Here is a 16,380-nt window from a genome sequence, read left to right as displayed (position 1 = left end):
CACTTGATGGTGGCATGGATAGTGATTTCCTCATCAAGCCACTTCAGCAACATTATTTTGAGTGAGATTACCTTTGCATCTAATTTTTCAGCCTTTCCAGTGACAGTGACACTACCTTTTATTTACTTTGCTGTCTAATTTATCCAGAGTGGATTCTGAATACTAATAAGCATGCACTGTTCGCATTCTGCATAGGAGCAAATGTAAAGATGACTTGCTTTCTAAAATTGCTACCTAAAAATATAAAAATAAAATTGCTACTTAGAGGTGTTTTTTGTTGTTTTTCTTTTTTTTTTTCTTTTTGCCACACCATTCAACTGGTGAGATCCCAGTTCCCTGACTAGGCTTTGAACCCGTGCCCCTTGCAGGGGAAGCATGGAGTTCCAACTACTGGACTACCAGGGAATTGGAGATTTTGTTTCTTTGTTTTGGCCTTGCTGCAGGGCATGTGGGATCTTAGTTCCTGGGCCAGATATTGAACCTATACTGCTTGCTGTGGAAGAAGTATGCAGTCTTAACTATCAGGAAGGTTTCATAGAATTATTTTTAATATAGTTTTTGTTTATTTATTTACTTATTTATGGCTGTGCTGGATCTTTGTTGCTGCCTGGGCTTTCCTCTAGTTGCAGTAAGTGAGGACTGCTCTGTATTTGTGTTGCATTTGCTTCTTGCGGTGGCTCCTTTTGTTGTAGAGCACAGACTCTAGGGCACTCAGACTTCAGTCGCTGTGGTATGTGGGCTCAGAAGTTGTGCCTCTTGAAGTCTAGAGCACAGGCTCAGTAGTTGTGGCACATAGGCTTAGTTGCTCTGTGACACGGGAGAATCTTCCCAGATCAGGGATCAAACCAGTGTCTCCTGCATTGGTAGGCGGATTCTTGACCACTGAGCCACCAGGGAAGCCCTCCATAGAGGTTTTTTAAAAATTATCTGTGTACCTATCCTGTTGGGGCTAGCTGGTGGTACTATAAGGAAATTGGTTGTTCTTTTCCCTGAGCTAATTATGGTATGAAACAGTTGTCAGTTAACATCTCTAAGCTCAGATGTTGTTTTGGTTATTTATCTTTGGTGCTATTTCAAAGATGCTTTTGCTTCCTTGCTAGGTTTGACATTTTGTTATTGGTTTTGATGTTTATTGTGAAAGGCTTTGTCAGCCCTGAAATCATAAGCCAAGAAGCACTCCAATAAAAGACTTCTATTTTAAACAAGCATATGAAAAAAAGGAAGGTTGTATCAACTCTGATTTTCTGTCACATCAGAAGGGTAAATAGAGTATCCAAACATTAATTTCTTTTTTTTGCACCTATGCCTCTACTATTCCATTCAGATTGACTGTTGAAGGTCTACTCTCAGCCTGGTTTATTTTAATAGCTGAAATAGTAGAGGATGACCCAGCTACCTTTTTTGATTGAGTCCAGTGGCTTGTTGTAAAGAACACTTAATAAACTATTACAGTGGTAACAAATTAGAAGTATGTACAAATAACAAGAAGGAAAGAGAAGTAGTGACCAAGACAAAGGCAGGTGTCCAAGGTTTGTAAAAACATAAGGAGTTTTGGTAGAGCAGCCATTACATTTTTTAAAACAAGGAAGCTGAGATCAGTGACTGCATAATTACTAGGTGGCAGAGTAGAGTAAATTTTTGTCTCTTATACCATAGTTCACTTTTAATTGTTGGAATTCCTCTTCAGTTTAGCTTTAAAGTGCCAATATTAGTACTTTGTTCTTCTCTCTCTCTTTTTTTAAGATTTATTTGTTTTTGGCTGTTCTGAGTCTTTGTTGCTCTACACAGGCTTTCTCTAGTTGCGGTGAATGGGGCCTGTTATTTGTTGTGGTACGAGGGCTTCTCATCGCAATGACTTTGATAGTTGCAGCTTGCAGGCTCTAGAGCATGGGCTCAATAGTTGTGGGGCATGGGTATAATTGCCCCTTGGCATGTGGGACCTTCCTGGACTAGGGAACGAACCCAAGTATCTTGAGTCTCCTGCATTGGTAAATGGATTCTTTACCCCTATTTACCCTAGCACCACCTGGGAAGTCCTGAAACTTCAAACTTAATTACACCTGACCCTGTCTACCCCAAGCTTGCAGCCATGGTTGTGTTACGCTGACGTGCGTGCTCAGTTGTGTTTGACTCTGCAACCCCATGGACTGTAGCCCACCAGGCTCGTCTATGGAATTCTCCAGGCAAGAATACTGGAGTGGATTGCCATTTCCAGTTTGTTTGGCTGCATTGGGTCTTACCTGTGCCACACAAGATCTTTCACTGAGGCACACAGCACCCTAACGGAAGAAACAAGCTCTATCAGAGAAAAAGAAAACTGGTCAGCTTTAGTCTTGGCTCTGGGTTGGTGGAAAGAGGGGTCTTATATTAACCACAAATCCTCACTGATGCAAGGTAGGGCTGAAATTCCCACTACTTGTTGTTCTCCAAAAACCCATATTGAAAACTTTAAGTCATGGGAACTCCCCCCATGATCCAGTGGCTAAGACTCCATGATCCCAATACAGGGGCCCTGGGTTTGATTCCCTGGTCAGGTGACTAGCTTCCACTTGGTGCAACGAAGACCCAACACAACCAGATAGATAGATTTTAAAGAAAAATTTAAGTGATACCAGATTGATAGTCTTACTGTGTAGTCATCCAACGGGAAGAAAACAAATCCTCTCCTGAAGAGCACATTTTAAACAACCGTTAAAATCCCCACAAATAAAGATTCAAAGAAAACAAGTGTGTGGAACAAAATCATAAAACACGTAAGTCTTAATGAACATGGTTCAGGATTAAAAAAAACAGATCTCAGCAGAAACTCAAACCCTTTGATTTTGGATATTACACATACTGGAATTATCAGATACAGACTATATAATTAGAATGTTTAAAAGAAGGAAGCTACTGGAAATTCCCTGGTGGTCCAGTGATTAGGACTCTGAGCTTTCACTGCAACAGGCCCGGGTTCAATCTGGTTGTGGTGGTATGGCCAAGGAAAGAAGGAAGGTACTGAAAGGATTGGAGGAGAAAAAGGAAAATTCCATGGATAGAGGAGATAGCTATAGTCCATGGGATTGCAAAGAATTGGACACAGTTGAGCAACTGAGTGCACACACACACTGAAAGGATGATCAAAAAACAAAATATTGATCGGATAGATTTGAGGAAGGAACCAAAAGGAACTTCTGAAATGAAAATGTAGAAAGAACTTAGAAACTTACTGTACAAGTTGAATGCATCTTAGAAACAACTGAAGAGAGAATTGATGAACTGGAAGAAAGATCTCAAATTGCTCAGGATATAATTTCTCAGGAAGACAAAGATGTGGGAAATAAGAAAGAAAGAGAGATTGATACCAGGAGAGGTGGAATACAGGATTAGAAGGTATAGAATATTTTATTGGCATTCCAGAGGAAGTAATAGAGAAGTTGGTGAAGAGCAAATTTGAAGAGGTAAATGAATGAATATTTTACAGAATTGATGAAAAATGCATCAGATTTCAAAGAGTTCAGTGAACTCCAAGTAGAATAATGAAGAATTCCACACTTAGGCTTATGATTGCAAAACAACATTGACAAGGGTTAAGCACCAGAGTTGAAAGAGAGAATAGGAATGACAGCTAGACTAGTGACTGGATTCTGATCAACAGTAGTACAAACAGCAGTGGGGCAGTGGCTAAGACTCCATGCTCCCAATACAGGGGCCCTGGGTTCGATTCCTGGTCTTTAATATGCTGAAGAGGAATTACGTGCCTAGAGAGATTTCTGTATACAGCAAAAGTAGAGTATAGAAATGTATTTTTTGAGAAACCACAGCTGAAGAGTTTCCAAAAAAAAAAAAGTTCTGAATGATGTTCTTGGGGAAGAAGGAAAATGATGCAGAAGAAACATCTGAAATGCAAAAAAAGAATGATGATCAAAGATAATTGGTCAAAATTTATAGAAATTTAAATAGACATTGCGTATATATTACATATATGCAGGCATAAAGGGCACAAAATTATCTTTGATGATAATGTACTAGCAGGGAATTCCCCAGTGACATTTATGCTCTGATTTGAAAAATCCTTAATGGATGTAATAAACCTTTTTTTTAAAGTTTCATGTCTTTTTATGACAGACTTAAGGCAACATTTTTTTTAAATTACTTTTTAATTAATTGAAGGATAATTGCTTTACAGAATTTTCTTGTTTGCTGTCAAACATCAACAAGGCAACATTTTAATGAATGCTTTGATTTTTTTTAAAAAAACTATTATTTATTTGCTCCAGGTCTTAGTTGAGGCACTTGGGATCTTTGATTCTCATTGCAGCATGTGGGGTCTTTATTTGTGGCATGTAGAATCTAGCTCTCCAACCAGGGACTGAACTCAGGCCCCTTCACCAGGAGCACAGAGCCTTAACCACCAGAGAAGTCCCATGAATGATATATTAATGAAATGCTTTATAGAGGAAAAATACCCCTGATCTAGTTATTCTAGCAGATCATGTTTTCTCCTAGCCCATGTTCACATGTTTATGTGATTTTTTACAGTTGTAATAATCTGTGAGTTGTAATCATTATAGGTTAATACAGACTCCATACTTAATTTCTGTATATCTTTAGTTGGATATGTTATTTCTCATATAATAGGATAACATGTAAGAGTGAAATACTAGTACTTACGGATTGTCTTAAGAAGTCAGTGAGTTCATAGATGTGTTCAGTATAGCTCCAAGCCCAGAGAATTGCTTAACATGTTTGCTTTTGTTATTGTGGTGGCGTTTTTTCTATTCCATTGTGTGAAATCACTTTCCATTTTTATACTTTTCATAATTCATCAGGACAGTATTTGGTGTGGCATGGTTTAATTGATAGCAATTTTTTTGTGATGTATTAATACCCCCCTTTAGATTTAATAAATGTGGTAGTGTATCTTCACAGCTTTGTTGAGGTGTTTCTTTGTTATTTATTTATTATTTATTTTATTTATTTTTGGCTGTTCTTGAGTTTTCGTTGCTGCACAGACTTTAGTTTGGTAAGAGGGAGCTAGTCTGTAGTTGCAGTGCCCGGCTTTGCATTGCAGTGCTTGTCCTGTTGCAGAGCACCGGCTTCAGGGCTTGTGGACTCAGTCCTTGCAGCTCCCGTGCTCGAGAGCACAGGCTCGGTAGTCATGGCGCTCGGGCTTAGTTGCTCCCCAGCGTGGGATCTTCCCAGATCAGGGGTCAGACCTGTGTCTTCTTCATTGGCAGGCAGATTCTTTACCACTGAACCACCAGGGAAGCTCTAGGGGGGGGTTTTTTGACCACTACACATGGCTTGGGGGATGTCAGTTCCCTGACCAAGGATTGAACCTGGGCCCTGGCAGTGAACGAAACATGCCAAGTCCTGACCACTAGACTGCCAGGGGATTCCCTCTTTATAGCTTTGAGTGGTTGTGTCACTTTATCTAGTGAGTGTGTTTTAATTTCCTCTTTTGCTCCTTTGTTTGACTTTGAGTTATTTCCATTTCTTAGCTCTTATAAATTATTATTCTTATAAATAATACTAGAATGTGGGAAGCTAAGTTGCACCGTTTTATAGTCTTCAATAAAATAATGAGTTTGAAAATTTTATGCCAAGGTAGGAATTATTTTTAAGTGCTAATCTAATGAGCATAAAATGGTACTTAATTTTCCTATTTGTGTGCATTTGTGAGGTTTTTTTAGACTTTTATTTTCCTAGTCTTTATTTTCAGGTTGTTGTTGTTTCAGTTTTGTATTATTCTGTAGTCAACCATTCTCCTTGTGATTTGCTTCTTAAAGCTAATTTTCTATGACATAATAGTTTACATTTATGTAAATGTAATAGTTTACATTTATGTAAATAGTTAACTTTGACCATACCTCACAGTTATTTTGATTAATGCATTAGTGTTTGCATAGTATTCTTTTGAGGGTGAGACAGCCAAATAGCTTTTATTCAAAATCAACATGTTTTGTAAAAAAAAATATGGAGTATTTATACATGTCAATTGCTTTTCATTGTTAATATTTACTTTTTAAAATAAAGAATTCTTTTTTTTTTTTTTTTTTAAGCAGTCCACCTTGGACCTCTTTGTTTGTTTGGCTGTATTGGGTCTTAGCTGCACCACGCAAGATCTTTCACTGCAGCACTTAGACTCTCTAGTTGTGGCTTGTGGGCTCTCAAGCTGTGGCCCGAGGCTTAGTTGCCCCAAGGCATGTGGGATCCCAGTTGCCCCATCAGGGATCAAACCCCTGTTCCCTGCATTGCATGGTGGATTCTTAACCATTGGACCACCAGGGAAGTCTCTAAAATAAGGAATTCTTACCTCAATTTATAGTTGAGAAAATTGAGTTAAGAAATATCCCCACAATCACACAATTGATAATGTTAAAGCTGGGTTTTGAATATGTGATTATAGAGCCTCAACTTTTGCATGTAGTTATCTATAGTTGTTACCTATTTTGCTTTACTAAAGCCACAGCCGTTCTATTAGTTAAGGGTATTTCTAGTAGATACATGGCTTCTCTATATTTTTCAGGTACAGGTTTTACTCATGAAATGAATTTTTTACTCTTTTATTGTATTTATCAAGATTTAGGAGTTTGATTTTTCTGAGAACCACAGTCTTTATTATTTGCCATTTTGGAGGGTAGGGACATAATTGGTATTTTCAGAATTGAGTAAAAGGAGAGAGGGTTAGTATGTATTAATAAATAAATTTTCTTCTGTCAAAATGCTCAACACGAAATTAAATGTTATTCCCATGGCAGGAAGGGTAGGCTGTCACAAACTCTTCACAGTTCTTTTCTGCCATCAGTCAGAAATTAAGCTATACGTAAAATTCCCAAATCACATTCAGTCCCCTCTGCTCCAAAGGACAAGTGTTGAGAGGCCACTGCCCTGGTGAATGCAGGAAGGGGGTGTATTGTCTGTAGAGAATTTTAAAATAATAAAATTGACTAAAAGCCAGATGTTTATATACAGTTCTAAACAGTGTCAGTAGTAAAATAATGTCCACTAACACCACCATTTCAAGGCCCAGCCCTGTTCCCAAGATAAAAATGAACCTTGACATGGAAAAGGGCATTGTGTCTGGGTATTCTCCTTTATTCCAGATTGGATTTCAGTTGATATGTGAAAGGAATCCAAAGATCCATGCAAGCTGTGGAGTATAATTAAACAATGTTTCATTGGTTCATACATTCAAGTTATGTTAGCCATGTTAGTTGCAAAGTATGGAAACTCACTCAAAGTGAAAAATCAGTTTATTAGGTTCAAGGGTACAGGGGAATTTCATGGTACATAATTATAGGAAGTGCAGTTAGGCCTGTCAGAAGCTGAGTCTTCTGAGCAGCTCTCTCTGAGGCTCTTCAATTCTTCCTATCCAGAGTTCTGCTTTGTTTGGCTATATTTTGGTGTTGGTGATACTTAAAGGCTGTTTTCCCGCCTCTCCCTAAACTCCATGAGTCAAGGTCAGTTGTAAAAAAACTTAAGTAGACAGAATTTATGACAATGTCCTGATAAATGGCACAGTGTGTGCCAATTATTTTTTAATGAAAATCAAATCCCTGGTATCTGCAGGTCATAAAGCTTCCTTGCTGTACCTTCTGGCACTTGTCATCCAGGAGAGGGGCCTCCAGTTGAGAAGACAGAAGTAACTTTATGGAAAAGGAGTGAACTCTATGGAGAGGATCATTAGTGTACTTGAGAAGGATCAACCCTGTTGTTTGATTGAATGTGATGAGAAAAATGTATTATGTGCTTTCTGCTTCCTTTCCTTCTACCTTTTGAATACTCTTCTCTCTCACCCCTCGCCCAATGATCCGTTTCTGCTCTGTGTGTGTGTGTGTGAGAGAGAGAGAGATTAAGTGATGTATGCAAATGATCACTTTAGATGGTAATATGTTAAAATAATTGTTTTAGACATTAAGAATATACACTTTAAGGACAGATGGAATAATGCATTCTAATGTAAGGCAGAATGCTGGTTTTGACTTGGAAAAAAGTTTCCACTTAGAGTCATTCAGACTTGAAGGTCTCTGTCACAAATTAGATGGCAATAAATATTTACTCTGAAAAATTGCTCTTGATAATGCAAATGGCCAAGATAATGTGCATAGTTTTAACTATAATATTTGCAAGTAGGTTGGGGTAAAGCAGTATGTCTATATTAATAGTATTTTATGGAGATGTTTTTATTGTATAGGTAGCTAAATTTTACATATAAACATTTCAAGTTCATCTTCTTAAAAGGTTTATAGTTCAAGTTGAGCCCAAAACTTTAAATTATTGTTTATTTAATCTAAATTTGTAATTTTAATGCACTGACTTTTAAAATTTACAAATGAATCCTATGATTATTTTAGCAGGTGACATCTAAAGGAACTGGTTTAAATCCTAATGCCAAAGTATGGCAAGAAATACCTCCAGGAAATACTGACGCTACACCAGTAGCTCATGGAACTGAAAGCTCTTGGCATGAAACAGCAGCTACATCAGGGTCTCTTCCTGAGGGTAAGTCTTAAATATTTCATCAGAATGCATCACAGTTTGGTTATACATTTGACCAACCAGTTTACAGAACTTTGGGGTACATCCTTTGATTATCTGATAAGATATATTTATAAATGTTTAACATGTAGTTTGCATACCATTCTCATTTATATCCAGTATGAGTAGATTGTCACTAATTTCAGAGAGCAGCTGTGTCTTTGGGCTCAGTATTTAACCCATGTAGAATATGGTATTTGTAAGTTAGTTGTGATCTACCGTCATTGACAGTGCTGTTTACTCACTGATCTTGAGCAAATGATTTAACGTTTCCATGCCTGTTGTCTTCATCTGTAAAACATTGGCAATAATAGTTTGGCATTGGATTTTCTGAGTATTAAGTAAATAAAAGTACAGAACAGACTTTTGAACTCTGGGAGAAGGTGAGGGTGGGATGTTTCGAAAGAACAGCTTGTATATTATCTATGGTGAAACAGATCACCAGCCCAAGTGGGATGCATGAGACAAGTGCTCGGGCCTGGTGCACTGGGAAGACCCAGAGGAGTCGGGTGGAGAGGGAGGTGGGAGGGGGGATCGGGATGGGGAATACGTGTAACTCTATGGCTGATTCATATCAATGGATGACAAAACCCACTGAAATGTTGTGAAGTAATTAGCCTCAAACTAATAAAAAAAAAAAAAAGAAACATTGGCAATAATAGTTTGGCATTGGATTTTCTGAGTATTAAGTAAATAATGTGTGTGAAGCTGTCATATACATAGATAGTACTATGTAAGTTTGGGCTATTTTTTTAAATTTATTTATTTGTTTGGCTGCATGTGGGCTCTAGAGTGTGTAGGTTTCAGTAGATAAGGCGAGTGGGATCTTTCTGGACCAGGGATTGAACCCATGTTTCCTGCATTAGCAGGCAGATTCTTAACCACTGGACCACCAGGGAAATCCTTAAGCTAGTTTTAATCCTTTTTTTTTCGGGGGGGTTGCTGCACGGGGTCTTAGTTGCCACATATGGGATCTTTAGTTTCAGCATGTGGGATCTAGTTCCCTGACCAGGGATTGAACCTTAGCCCCCTGCATTGGGAGAGCAGAGTATTAACCACTGGACCACCAGGGAAGCCCCTGTTGTTAATCATTTTAGCTTATTTCTAATGGTCAAGCTTACGACCTATCAAAGACAGTTCTTACTTAAAACCATATGGACATTTTCCCAGTTGATAGAATTCTTTGAAATCTTGTTATAGAAGACAATTGCCCAGAGTACCTAAAGATAGGATTTTAAAGAATTACGATTTACTTTTAGTATGTTTTCTTTGATACAGGTAATAGAGAACTTGCAGATGATATGTGTAAGGAATATGAAGTAATGTATTCATCTTGTGAAACCGCAAGAAATACTACAGGCATTGAAGAATCAACTGATGGAATGATTTTGGGGCCAGAAGATCTGAATTATCACATATATGATGTTTCTGGTAAACTTTATGATTTTATTGGTAAAATGAGAATGCAGTGTGCTAGTCTTTTCCCCCTTCCAGTTTTTACTTTATCATTGTTCTAGTAAATAGTAGCATTGATCAGTCTATTTTATTATTTCAAAAGAAGTTTATTTTAATGGAATATTAGGCAATGTGTATCGATAAAATAGTCACACATGAATATTGTAATTAAAAAAATATTTTTAAAGATCTTATTAAAAGAAAGTGTGAAGTTAATGATAAAAGGAAAAAACAGTCAACATAGTTAAAAGAAACCTAAATTACAGTCTTTCAGAGAGTCCAGGTTTCTTGGTCTGTTAATGGGACTTGACAGAACTTGTCAGCGCAAGCTCTGTCAATTTTCCCATCACTTTTGTCAAGGAGAAATGCATTTTGAATGGTATTAATTTTGAGATTATATATGTGTGTTGTTTGTGTATGTGTATGGGATTAATTTTGAGGAAAGGTTTGTATTAAATCATAATTCTGTTGTAGTTCAACTTGTGAGATAATGGTTTTTTTTCCCTCCACATTCATTTGTTGGCATAGGTTGGTAGTTGCTTGAATTTAAAATGGATGAAATTTAAAGGAAACTAAAAATAGACCACAGACCCTGATTACCTAACTTTGTTTTTCTAATTTCCAGTCTCTTTGGAAAATAAGTGAAATAGGGAGTACGCATTTCTATCACTGCTTAGTTACATACATTCAGTTCAGTTGCTCAGTCATGTCCGACTCTTTGCAACTCCATGAACTGCAGCACGCCAGGCTTCCCTGTCTATCACTAACTCCTGGAGCCTCCTCAAACTCATGTCCACTGAGTTGGTGATGCCGTCCAACCATCTCATCCTCTGTTGTCCCCTTCTCCTGCCTTCAATCTTTCCCAGCATCAAGGTCTTTTCAAATGAGTCAGTTCTTCGCATCAGGTGGACAAAGTATTAGAGCTTCAACTTCAGCATCAGTCCTTCCAATGAATATTCAGCACTGATTTCCTTTACCGATTTGCTAACATTAGTCAGCAAATTTGGAAAACTCAGCAGTGGCCACAGGAATGGAAAAGGTCGGTTTTCATTCCAATCCCAAAGAAAGGTAATGCCAAAGAATGCTCAAACTATCCCATAGTTGCACTCATCTCACACGCTAGCAAAGTATTGCTCAAAATTCTCCAAGCCAGACTTCAACAGTACATGAACCGTGAACTTCCAGATGTTCAAGCTGGATTTAGAAAAGGCAGAGGAACCAGAGATCAAATTGCCAACATCTGTTGGATCATCAAAAAAGCAAGAGGGTTCCAGAAAAACATCTACTTGTGCTTTATTGACTATGCCAAAGCCCTGTGTGGATCACAGCAAACTGTAGAAAATTCTGAAAGAGATGGGAATACCAGAACACCTGACCTGCCTCCTGAAAATCTGTATGCAGGTCAGGAAGCAACAGTTAGAACTGGACATGGAACAACAGACTGGTTCCAAATAGGGAAAGGAGTACGTCAAGGCTGTATATTGTCACCCTGCTTATTTAACTTATATGCAGAGTACATCATGAGAAATGCTGGACTGGATGAAGCACAAGCTGGAATCAAGATTGCTGGGAGAAATATCAGTCACCTCAGATATGCAGATGACACCACCCTTATGGCAGAAAGTGAAGAAGAACTAAAGAGCCTCTTGATGAAAGTGAAAGAGGAGAGTGAAAAAGTTGGCCTAAAGCTCAACATTCAGAAAACTAAGATCATGGCATCTGGTCCCATCACTTCATGGCAAATAGATGGGGAAGCAGTGACAGACTCTCTTTTTGGGCTTCAGAATCACTGCAGATGGTGACTGCAGCCTTGAAATTAAAAGATGTTTGCTCCTTGGAAGAAAAGTTATGACCAACCTAGACAGCATATTAAAAAGTAGAGACATTACTTTGTCAACAAAGATCTGTCTAGTCAAAGCCATGGTTTTTCCAGTAGTCATGTATGTGTGTGAGAGTTGGGATTATAAACAAAGCTGAGCACCAAAGAATTGATGCTTTTGAACTGTGGTGTTGGAGAAGACTCTTGAGAGTCCCTTGAACAGCAAGGAGATCCAGCCGGTCCATCCTAAAGGAAATCAGTCCTGAATATTGATTGGAAGGACTGATGCTGAAGCTGAAACTCCAATACTTTTGCCACCTGATGTGAAGAACTGACTCATTTGAAAAGACCCTGGTGCTGGGAAAGATTGAAGGCGGGAGGAGAAGGGGACGACAGAGGATGAGATGGTTGGACGGCATCACCAACTCAGTGGACATGAGTTTGAGGAGGCTCCGGGTGTTGGTGATGGACAGGGAAGTGTCGTGTGCTGCAGTCCATGGAGTTGCAAAGAGTCGGACATGACTGAGCAACTGAACTGAACTGAACATTAGTCAAGGTCTATAAACCTTTGTCCTTAGTTTGTTATATATACCTGCATTAGATTTCTCAGGTCAGCCAGCTTGAAAGTTAATTCCTCAAGTGAAATGGGATGGTAGTTCCATATAATAATGAAAGGTTGAAAAAATAAAGAAAGAAAGGTTGATTAGGTTTTACTCCCTCATGTTATAAAATACCTAACCACTGGCTACATTTTGAACATAGAGTTGGTTTAAGTGAAGTGGCAACCAGTTGTATTTTTAAAGGTTTGCTATAATGACATTGAAAGCTTAAGCATTTTGGTGGATGAATTTTGTATTAGAAGGGTTGCATATACTACATAGAAATAGAATGCTTTTTATTTTTAATGAAATTAATATCTAATGACATTTCGAGTCTTGCATAGAAGACAAAGTAGTGGTAAAATCATGCACAAAATGTATGTGTACATATATCCTGTTATCTGCATATTTAAAGGAAATTAGCCTAGTTAATCATTAGTGCTTTTAAAGAAGAGGACATATCATATGATTTTAGCAGGTGGTATTTTTTATAAGAATCTAATAAGAACTGATGGTTTTCCAGGCTTTAGTCTGAAAAATCATGTTCTGGGTTTAAATAGAAAGCATAGAGGGCTGTTAGAGAGTTGGTCCAATCCTTTGGACATTTGAATGCTTTAAATATCCTAGGAAGATATAGTGCTCTAAAATTAAGCAATGAAAAGAGTTTAAAAAGATAGAAGTGGGGTTTTTTTTTCTTAAAGTATAGTTGATTTACCATGTTACTAATTTCTGCTGTACAGCAAAATACATACATACATATATGTTCTTTTTTATATTCTTTTCCATTATTTATCAGAGAATATTGAATATAATTCCCTGTGCTATACAGTAGGACCTTGTTTATCCATTCTTTATATAATAGTTTGCATCTACTAACCCCAAACTCCCAATCCATCTCCCCTCCCCACACACATACACCTTGGGTACCACAAGTCTACTGAGAGAGAGAAATTTAAGGAGTGTGACTTATATCAGGTTTACTACCAGTAATACAAATGTGGAGCCATATACATATATCCCACTTTGTGTAGTTCCTGTCTTCAAATTTAGATTACTATTACTTTAGTTCTTTGAGTTTTCATTAAAGGAATAAGTAGTTATCACATTTTTTAAGTATTGACGACTGTGTTTTACAAAATGATATTCAGGTGCTTTTAGTATTACTGATGATTCGTTAATTGCTTGATAAAATATATAGTTTTAAAACTGACATGAAATCTGTCTAAACAAATAAGAACAGATAAGTTGAAAGAATTTATTAGACCATGTGTATCTGAATTCTAAAAAAGAAAGAAAACAGTTTTCTGGTGATTTTAATTTGTGCATATTTTGTGGCTTATTCTTAAAAGAACAATATGTAAAGTTTACTACCTATGGTAATTAGGTGTTAACTTTCTCTCTCGTTTTCTACCATCAGGAGAAAGCAACTCAGCAATTTCTACCGAAGAACTGAAAGAGTGTTTAAAGAAACAATTAGAATTCTGTTTCTCACGGTACACTATCATTTTTTAATTGACATTCTCCTGTTTTGAATTGTTTGATTAATATATGTAAAATACCAATGAAATATTAGACTGGTACAAACGTAATTGGTGGTTTCAGACCATGAATTTTAAATCATTATAACAAGACTCAAGCAAATCTTTATTAATCAAAATAGGAACCATTATAATCAACACATTTTTGCCAACGAGAAATAAATTTATTTAGTCCTGTAGTGTAAAAATTTGTGCTTCAGGATTTGACAAATTCTTGGAAAGCATTTTCTGCTTCCTGCTGGTTGTGGAAGCATTTTCCCTGCAAAAAGTTGTCTAGATGCTTGAAGTAGTGGTAGTGGGTTGGCGAGAATCAGGTGAATATAGTGGATGAGGCAAAACTTTGTAGCCCATTTCGTTCAACTTTTTAAGGGTTGGTTGTGCAATGTGCTGTCAGGTGTTTTGGAAAAGAATTGGGCCCTTTCTGTTGACTAGTGCCAGCTGCAGGAGTTTTGCAGTTTTGGTTCATCTCAGATTTACTGAGCATATTTCTCAGATGTAATGATTTTGCCAGTGTTCAGAAAGCTGTAGTGGATCAGACTGGCAGCAGACCACGAAACAGTGATCATGACTTTTATTTAGTGCGAGTTTGGTGCTGCTTCTTGGTCCAGCCACTGAGCTGGTGATCATCAGTTGTCATATAAAATCCACTTTTCATCACACATCACAGTCTGATCAAGAAATGATTCATTGTTGCCTATAGTAAGAGAAGATGACCCTTCAAAATGACAATTTTGATTTTTGGTCAGCTCATGAGGCACCCACTTACTGAGGTTTCTCAACTTTCCAATTTGCTTCAAGTGCTGAACGACTGTAAAATGGTCGATGTTGAGTTCTTTGGCAACTTCTTGTGTAAGAGGATCAGCTTCGATGATTGCTGTCAGTTAGTCATTGTCAACTTCAGATGACCAGCCATTGCCCTCCTTGTCTTCAGGGCTCTCTTGTTCATTGCAAAACTTCGTGAACCACCACTGCACTGTATGTTCATTGGCAATTCCTAGGCCAAATGGGTTGTTGATGTTGCGAGTTGTCTCCACTGCTTTACAACCCATTTTGAACCCAAGAAAATCTCTCCAGTTTGCATTTTGTCTAACATTGTTTCCATAATCTAAAATAAATATAAAATACACAGCAAATAATAAGTCATTAGCAAGAAAATATAAAGCGAGAAATGTGCATTAAAATGATGTATAACAAAAAAAATAAAATAAAATGATGTATAACATAACCACATTTAAGAATGTATTCCAATATCAAATGGCAAAGTTCAACAGTGTAAAACCACAAGTACTTTTGCACCAACCTAATAGAATGGAAAAATGGTTTTTTAAATTTTCTTTGGTAATGTATTTTGGTATCATTCTTCAGTATATTTCTCAACTAGTTTTAAAGATGTAGTCTCCAATTGGATATGTAAAGGATCTATTCTCAGTAGAAAAATAATGAAATTTCATTTGGATATTTTTCCTATAATCATATTCATTTTTAGGGTTCTTAAGTTATCTCTTAATTATAGTTGTAGTAGTTGAGCTCTTATAACATTTGATCATGGAGTTGTTTTTTAATAAGATGACTTATAAGATTGAAAAGATAAATATAAAATTTTTCTCTTTTTGTCTTTTTTTATTTATAGGGGTATAGAATTTATATTACCAGTTATTTCTTAGAAAAGGCAAACATTTTAAGATGTCTTATTTACAGATAAGAATTCAGAATTATATAGGTATATTTATAGCTTAGAAGTATAAAATTTCAATACATAGAACTTCCCCTTCCAGAAGAGATAGAAGTTGGATATGCTTGCAATGTAATGTCTTCTGTTTTTCAGAGGAGGACTAGTAAACCAATTTTTTAAGCTAGCAATCTAGATTTTGTTAGACTTGTTTATTTCTTTATATATAATACATATTGACTTGAGCTTAATCTTGAATATCTCCCTTTTCTTCTCCTTTTTATTCTTTGCCTTGGTAGTCTAGTATAGGCCCTAGTTTTATAAAAGACCTGTGGCTTTTCTCTAGTCATTTGTGCCAGTGAGGCAATTTATTTTGTGTAACATACTTACGGTAGTTATTTTAAAATCTTTGCCTACTAACTGGATCATTTGTTTGCCTATATTTCTTGAGTTTTTTCCCTCTTAATTCTCTATTCATAGCTTCTGCCTTTTTGCATGTCTTAAGCATTTTGATTATAATTTGGACACTACATATGCTGGCCACGCCATATAAAAAGAAACTAGAAGCTGCAAGTGCCATAATTTCTCTCTCTGGACAAGGTTTGGTTGGCAGTAGCAGATTGATTTCTTCAATCTAGTCAGGAATTGAGCTGAGTCAGGGCTGAGCAGCCATTTTAAATAAACTCAATCTACCTCTGATTTATCTCTGTTCTTTTGGCATGACCCTCTTAGGCTTTTGATTTGGAAACGCAGTTTTCTGTTAGCTCAGTCCTGAAA

General features: G+C 37.0%; 1 protein-coding gene across 4 annotated transcripts in view; it reads left to right on the top strand.

Moving 5' to 3' along the window:
* The window catches only part of LARP4 (La ribonucleoprotein 4), a 70,844-nt gene that overhangs the window by 12,944 nt on the left and 41,520 nt on the right, over positions 1-16,380 (top strand). For 3 of the 4 annotated variants that reach the window (XM_065934427.1, XM_065934425.1, XM_065934428.1), the window contains 3 exons: positions 8,340-8,487; positions 9,802-9,954; positions 13,814-13,889. In XM_065934427.1, coding sequence (XP_065790499.1) covers positions 8,340-8,487; positions 9,802-9,954; positions 13,814-13,889 — 377 coding nt within the window. The remainder of the gene's footprint in view (positions 1-8,339; positions 8,488-9,801; positions 9,955-13,813; positions 13,890-16,380) is intronic. The other variant, XM_065934426.1, reaches the window with a different exon arrangement.

The sequence above is a fragment of the Muntiacus reevesi genome, chromosome 4, assembly GCF_963930625.1.
Source record: "Muntiacus reevesi chromosome 4, mMunRee1.1, whole genome shotgun sequence".
In the NCBI taxonomy this organism is placed as follows: Eukaryota; Metazoa; Chordata; class Mammalia; order Artiodactyla; family Cervidae; genus Muntiacus; species Muntiacus reevesi.
Note: the sequence above shows the minus strand (reverse complement) of the source record. Positions and strands in the feature narration are given on the sequence as shown.